The sequence below is a fragment of the Solea senegalensis genome, unplaced genomic scaffold, assembly GCF_019176455.1.
Source record: "Solea senegalensis isolate Sse05_10M unplaced genomic scaffold, IFAPA_SoseM_1 scf7180000016099, whole genome shotgun sequence".
Lineage (NCBI taxonomy): Eukaryota > Metazoa > Chordata > Actinopteri > Pleuronectiformes > Soleidae > Solea > Solea senegalensis.
This window is the reverse complement of record NW_025321591.1, coordinates 2,839-10,307: the sequence shown is the minus strand read 5'-3', so window position 1 is coordinate 10,307 and position 7,469 is coordinate 2,839. Positions and strand designations below refer to the sequence as shown.

Sequence of the window (7,469 nt, the reverse complement as noted above, 5' to 3'; positions counted from 1 at the left end):
GTTTACGAATAAAAAATCTTAACAGTGCGATGTGTCGGAGTGGCAGCTAGCTTGGAAGATGTTCGTGAGGTTCCTCCGACTTTTCCGAGTTCCGACTACAAATGGAACACACCATCTGGCCTCCTGCTGTAAGCTGAGGTCAGAGCGCCACCGTCTGGTGAGTCCACAGCTTCATCACAACACTGTAAAACACCAGTCATGAACTTCCTCGTCTTATTTACTTTTTTATTTTATCTCCACGACGACCACGCCAGCGGAGGACCAGAAGACGTGGACGTGTTTCCTGGAAACAGCGCCACCATCTGCTCAGGTGATGAAATGAGAAAACACCACAAACAGCTGTTTGTTGAACTTTATTGAGAAAAAACAGAAAAACATGAGAGCGATGAGTCGATCGTTTCGTCATCAGTGCAGAGAGAGCGGCGTCAGCGCCGATCGACGAGCTAACGCTAAACAAAAACTGCGCTCGCAGCACATGGACCCGCCCACTGGCACATGCATTACATTATTGATTATTATATTGATCCCGTCCAGCACTGGTGTGTGTGTGTGTGTGTGTAACAGTTTGTCTTCAGTCAGTGGTTTGCGTTGGCACGTTCTCGCCGTCCGTCCGTCCTCACCGCCGCCGCCACAAAACAAAAACATTTAAAAAGCTAATGATTGAGGGGCGGGGTCAAAAAAAGATGATATGAACAAATTTCTGTTACTGTCTGATGAGAAGGAGGGGGAGGGAGGGAGGGTGCGTGGCCACATGAGAAAATGAGACAAAAAACAACAGTTTATATTCCAGCAGTGAATGAAGGGGGCGGGGTCACATGGCGTATTTACGAGTCGATTCCTGAGCCGTCTTGTTGTACCTGAGGACGAGACGAAGACATGACGTCAGGTGATGTGGGGAGGAGCCAACTGTCAGCAGGAACCAAACCCCATAGAGAGAATGAGTGATTTTAGCTGCTCCTCTGCTGCCTCGTGTGGTCACTTTGTGTCACTGACGTCAATCTGAGCAAATTATTTCAAAAGCCGAATTAACAAAATATGTGAAGTGTGTGTGTGTGTGTGTGCGCGCAGGTGTGCACTCACCTGACCGGGTCTGTTTTGTAGATGCGGGCGATCTCAGGTACTAGCGGGTCATCAGGGTTCGGGTCACATAACAGAGAACAAATGGACAAAAGGACTGAGGAGACAGAAGCACAGACACACTCTGATTGGCTGACTGCAGTGATGATGTCACACAGGTGTGACCACTGCTTTCATTTACCCTTACCCTGTTGTCTCCCTCTGTGTTTGCTCCTCCCCCTGCAGCCCATGTCGCCATAGCAACAAATGATTTAGCAGGTGTGAGTGACTCAGTGTGATTGACCTGTGGTTAAGCCCCGCCCCCAAAGTCCTCCTGTCAGCAGCTAACCGCAGCGTTTTATTAAAAGGTAAGGTCAAGGTTGACTGAAGTGGACACTGTTTTTTTCTCTGTTGGTCACATGACCTGTTAGCAATTAGCCGACATTAGCTTTGAGCTGTAGTGAGGAGAAGAAGAAGAAGATGATGATGATGATGATGTTTCCTCACCTTTAGAGATGGTTAACGCTGGAGACCACTGAGATCTCAGGATGTCCAGACAGATGCTGCCGTTACTGTTGATGTTTGGATGATAAATTCTGGTCGTGAAGGAAACCTGACCGACAGGAAACACACACACACACACATCAGAGACGGGAAACATCCCTGCGTCACCTGAACGCACCATCAGACACCACAGTGCGTCTCTGTGTCCACGCTCAAATACTTTTCAAAATAAATGTCCCCACATCCGTTTATCCATGCTAAAATACAACTCCTTAGGTTTCAAAATAAGAGTCCCACTTTTTTATTCATTCACACTATGTCACAACCCGAGTTTTCAAAATAAAAGTGAGCTTCTGTTTGTCCACACTAAAACAAAACTGTAAAAGTCTGTAGACATTTGGACTTTAGTTGTAACCGATAAATAAAAACATCAGAGTCAAATGAGAAGTGAACATGTCAGGGGTCAGAAACAGTGATGCGTTCACTGACCTTGGGAGGTTTGAAGGGATAATCTGTAGGAAAATGAATAGTGAGGAAAAAAACTCCGCCCTGGTACGGACTGTCAGTCTGAAACACACACACACAATTATTATGACTTAACGTTAACACATGAAAGCGTCACTTTGTGAGTTGTGTGGTGATGATGATGATGATGATGATGATGATACTCACAGGCCCCATGATCGTCGCCTGCCAGTGAAACACTGAGGAAAAACAACAGAGACGTTAGTGAAGCGGAGGAAACCTGAGCGTCAGAGTGTGAGACAGAAGTTAAAGGTCTCACTGTCGTCGCCCACGGGTCCAGCTGAGCACTGAGTGGGAGGATCTCTGGACAGATCGGTGAGCTCCTGCACAGGAAGAGCTGCATCAACACTTCACAATAAAAGAGCTTCTAACACGTCAACACCTCAGGAAACTGAATGTTTTTAGTCAAACTGATGAAAATAATCTTTACGGTGCCTTTTATTGTGAAAAGTGGTCCAGTCGCTCCCGATATATCGTTATATCTGTATCAGCGAAAAGTCCGACATCGTACATCCCGACTCCAGTTACTTACTCTTCTTCACGTCCTCAGGATTCTCAATGTCAATTTAAGAATCATCATTGTTAATAGAGATGCACGATATTGGACTTTATGCCGATATATCGGTCGTTCATGGGCCGATAATGGACACCGACATATATATATATACATATCTTTTTTTTAGTGAAATTAACATCATATGTGAAATATCGTCACTGTGCATAAACAAGCATTAAATAACAGCTGTAGAGGGCGCTAGCACAGACGTCGATATCACAGGATCTGCTGATACTGACTCCATAATTATCATGGTGCGTTTTTCAAGTATTTTAAACGTCAGTCACACGTGTTTTCAAACTGAAATATCAGTTATGAAAGATGTTTTTACAACATTAAGATTTGCTGACGTAATAATCTTTTATGGACACATGTTGTTTGTGTTGTAGTGTCGAGCACATTTCTTTAAAATACGACGCAGACTGCAGACACGAGCCCCCGCAGTGTGACACTAACGATCGTAAAATAACACGCAGACGTGATATTTGTGCCGTTTTCACATTAACTGTTGTTGTTTTGATGAGAATGATTCCACAGTTCACGTACAGCAGCTATTCACCGCGCAGCTAACGCTACGAGCTAACACACACACACACACACACTGAACCTGCGCTCATTAAACACACAAAATAAACGTTCGTTACCTTTGAAATTCTTTTATACGCCATTGTGTGATGATGAAGGAGCAGCTGTCTGTCAAAGAGGAGGAGGAGGAGGAGGGTGAGATAACTAGGTGACGCTAACTAACTAGCATCTAGGAGCCTGTTAGCTGTTGTAGCGCGGAGCTAACTAGCTTGCCTGTGTACACACACACACACACACAGAGGGAGCTGCGGTTTAAAGTGCGACGTTCTGTGTGTTTTCCCTCTTAATCCTCGTGTTTTCTCTCCGGTTTCGGTTTCGGTGAAGACACGGTGGACTCTCCGCGGCGTCAGCCCGGACTTCAGCTGCTGACACCGACGACAGGAGACACCGCAGCGGCTCAAAATGTCTTCCGTATCACAGCTGTCTGTCAGAACACCGGGGACACGAGGTCTCACTCTGACGCAGAAAAACACAGCAGCGGGGGAACAGGAGGTCTCACTCTGACCCACAGACTGTTCCAGGCAAAGCAGGTGAACACTCCTTCACTCACTCACTCCATAGACAGACAGACAGACAGACAGATGATTCATCTGATGATTCTGCTCCTTTTCATTCATGTTTTTGGGGATTTCTTTGTTTGTTTGAGGAATTAAATCAGAATAAATAAATAAGCTGTGAGTTATCAGGCTAACTTCTTCATCCTCTCATCCATGGATGAATCAGTGAGGGCTGAGTTCTGCTCTTTCCTCTAACATAGTTGTCACATTTTTTTCCTGCTGTGTCACATATCCTGCATTCCATTTGTAGTTGGAACTCGGAATTTCTGAGGTATTTCAAACTCAGAACTGTGTGTGTGTGTGTGTGTGTGTGTGTGTGTCAGAGCTGGAACAGTGTTCATGTGCAGTTACAGCCAGCAGGTGTCACCGTCTGTCCACTGGTCAGTGAGCAGCTGACGTCAGACAGACAGGCAGTCAGACAGACAGACGTCACTGTCCTCTGTGGAGTTTCTTATTATTTGTGTTATAACTGATGTTTTGAACCATCTTCGGCTTGATTTAAACTTTAAAATGATTGAGTTTTCAAAGCTTTAGCTGTGAGAGGCTGTGATGCTGTGAGTGACCAGCAGGAGGCAGCAGAGGCTCATGTTTGACCTGACGTGGTGCAGCACTCGCACACAGAGGATTCTGTAGCTCAGTGGAGCGGAGAGACACAGAGACACAGAGACACAGAGACGGAGACAGAGCCGCCGGGGCCCTGAGACCAAAACAAAGAGGATGGATTTCAGTGTGAAGACTAAAACCTTCCTAAACCAGTTAGTCGTGAGCTCGACCTGACCTCTAATCTGCTCATCCGGCCTTTGAAGCGTGTGCAGCTCAGGGGGAGGGAAACTGATCGTCCACATGTCCTCGCTTAAGTGACAAAATGCCCCGAGGTGACGCGCAGACACACACACAGCTGGACGAGGTAGAAACACTCCTGACTCTGTCTCTGCTGCTGTGAGACACAGAGACAGACAGACAGACAGAGAGAGAGAGAGAGAGAGAGAGAGAGAGACAGCTGCTCTGCTCAGACCACCTCTGTCGAGTTCAACACAAGTCCAAGACCAGAGTCTGGACCGTCAAGTCCAGAGACAGACCTGTACCTGTGCATGTTCATGTGTAGCCTGGTCACAGCTGATGATCACATGAATAAATATCAGTGTGTCACAAACGGCACTTTTCTCTATGGGGTTCTGTATGGAGCCGTGAAACCTGGTGACATCACAGATGATGATGTGTGTGTGTGTGTGTGTGTGTGTGTGGGCACAGTGGAGATCAGTGTGACCCTCTGAGCCTCTTGAACCCTGCTCCTCGTCCTCCTTCAGCTCTGCTTCTCATTAACACTTGTTTTCTCTGTGAGCTGAGAGCAGATCATCACACTGGAGCTCCTCCACCAACAAACACAGGCAGCGGCTCCTTCATTAAAGCTGGAGCTGAGACAGAAAGAGTCTCACCCTCTCATCGTCACAATGAAGAGCTGCTTCACTGAAGATCAGCTTCTTCACTGTCTTCAGCGTCTTCAGTGTCTTCAGTGTCTTCAGGCATCTTTAGCTTCTTCAGTCAGCTTCTTCAGCGTCTTCAGTGTCTTCAGTTCTTCAGCGCTTCAGCATCTTTTTAGCTTCTTCAGCTTCTTCAGCTTCTTCAGCGTCTTCAGTGTCTTCAGTGTCTTCAGCATCTTTAGCTTCTTCAGCTCCTTCAGCCGCCTTCAGTGTCTTCAGTGTCTTCAGTGCTCAGCGCCTTCACGGAGACAAAAGCTTTGTTATTTTAAAACATCAGCTTCAGTGAAGAACACAAACCTGTGAAACTGTCATGAAACAAAGTTTCACAGTTTTCAAAATAAAAGTTTCTGTTATCCACACTAACATGGCCCCACAATTTTCACAATAAAAGTCATAGTTTCTGTTTATCCACACTAACACGGCCCCACAGTTTTCAAAATAAAAGTCATAGTTTCTGTTTATCCACACTACCTGCCCCACAGTTTTCAAAATAAAGTCATAGTTTCTGCTTATCCACACTACCACGGCCCCACAGTTTTCAAAATAAAAGTCATAGTTTCTGTTTATCCACACTAACACGCCCCACAGTTTTCAAAATAAAAGTCATAGTTTCTGTTTATCCACACTGCCACGCCCCACAGTTTTCACAATAAAAGTCATAGTTTCTGCTTATCCACACTACCACACGCCCCACAGTTTTCAGAATAAAAGTCATAGTTTCTGTTTATCTACACTAACACCGCCTCCACAGTTTTCAAAATAAAAGTCATAGTTTCTTTTATCCACACTACCACGCCCCACAGTTTTCACAATAAAAGTCATAGTTTCTGCTTAGCCACACTACCACGGCCCCACAATTTCACAATAAAAGTCATAGTTTCTGTTTATCCACACTACCACGTCCCACAGTTTTCAGAATAAAAGTCATAGTTTCTGCTTTCTACTAACACCGCTCCACAGTTTTCAAAATAAAAGTCATAGTTTCTTTTTATCCACACTACCACGCCCCACAGTTTTCAAAATAAAAGTCATAGTTTCTGTTTATCCACACTAACACGCCCACAGTTTTCAAAATAAAGTCATAGTTTCTGTTTATCCACACTACACGCCCCACAGTTTTCAAAATAAAAGTCATAGTTTCTGTTTATCCACACTACACAGCCCCACAGTTTTCAAAATAAAAGTCATAGTTTCTGTTTATCCACACTAACACGCCCCACAGTTTTCAAAATAAAAGTCAGTAGTTTCTGCTTATCCACACTAACACGGCCCCACAGTTTTCAAAATAAAAGTCATAGTTTCTGCTTATCCACACTAACACGCCCCACAGTTTTCAAAATAAAAGTCATAGTTTCTGTCATAGTTTCAATACAGCCCCACAGTTTTCAAAATAAAAGTCATAGTTTCTGTTTATCCACACTACCACGCCCCACAGTTTTCAAAATAAAAGTCATAGTTTCTGTTTATCCACACTGCCACAGCCCCACAGTTTTCACAATAAAAGTCATAGTTTCTGTTTATCTACAGTAACACGGCCCCACAGTTTTCAAAATAAAAGTCATAGTTTCAGGGTTTTTTCCCATAAACACTTCCTGTGTTAAAGGCTGTGAAACTTTCTCAGTGGTAACCATAGCGCCAAGCATCAGTGAGGATGACGATGACGAGGATGACGATGACGAGGATGATGATGAGGCCTCAGTGTTGGACTGAAGTTTAGTTTCTAAAACTGTGTCTCACGCTCTTCTTCTCCTCCGTCAGCGGTCGTGTGGGTGTTTTTAATCCTGCTGATGACCTTGCTTTGTCACGCGAGGTCTCTGTGTGTGTGTGTGTGTGTGTGTGTGTGTGTGTGTGTGTGTGTGTGTGTGTGTGTGTGTGTGTGTGTGTGTGTGTGTGGCGAGGAACAACACAAAACACGAGAGAAAAAAGGGAAAATACAAAAGCTCGTGATAAACCAGCACGCTTGCTCGCTTTATGCTGTGACCTCTGACCTCTGCAGAGCGAGGCAGTGCTCCTCCTCCTCCTCCTCCTCCTCCTCCTCCTTCATCTCAGCTCACAGCTCCGCTCTTATTGTGGAGGATTTCCAGAGATGTGAAAACTAACGAGATGAGATGAGATTTGTATTCATTAAAAGTTGAAGTCAACTATGAATGGATTATTAAAATAACCCTCTTTTTATTCATCATTAACGTCTTCAATAAAACAAAG

At 44.8% G+C, this 7,469-nt stretch overlaps 1 protein-coding gene across 1 annotated transcript; it reads right to left on the bottom strand.

Annotated features, from left to right (window-relative positions):
- Positions 1-772: 772 nt before the first annotated feature.
- On the bottom strand, positions 773-3,668 carry LOC122762808 (ubiquitin-conjugating enzyme E2 D2-like). Its single transcript, XM_044017975.1, has 7 exons — positions 3,286-3,668; positions 2,345-2,408; positions 2,233-2,264; positions 2,050-2,127; positions 1,564-1,669; positions 1,081-1,174; positions 773-857 (listed from the first exon to the last, which is right to left on the bottom strand). Exons 1-7 carry the CDS (start codon positions 3,307-3,309, stop codon positions 812-814), a joined length of 444 nt encoding a protein of 147 aa, XP_043873910.1. The 5' UTR covers positions 3,310-3,668; the 3' UTR covers positions 773-811.
- Between the last annotated feature and the right edge of the window lie 3,801 nt (positions 3,669-7,469).

Excerpts from the sequence above, each read along its gene's own strand:
- LOC122762808 (XM_044017975.1), bottom strand. The coding sequence starts at position 3,309 with ATGGCGTATAAAAGAATTTCAAAG. Across the intron at positions 1,670-2,049 it reads ATCCCTTCAAACCTCCCAAG|GTTTCCTTCACGACCAGAAT; the intron begins GTCAGTGAACGC and ends CCTGTCGGTCAG. Across the intron at positions 1,175-1,563 it reads AGCGTTAACCATCTCTAAAG|TCCTTTTGTCCATTTGTTCT; the intron begins GTGAGGAAACAT and ends CTGTCTCCTCAG.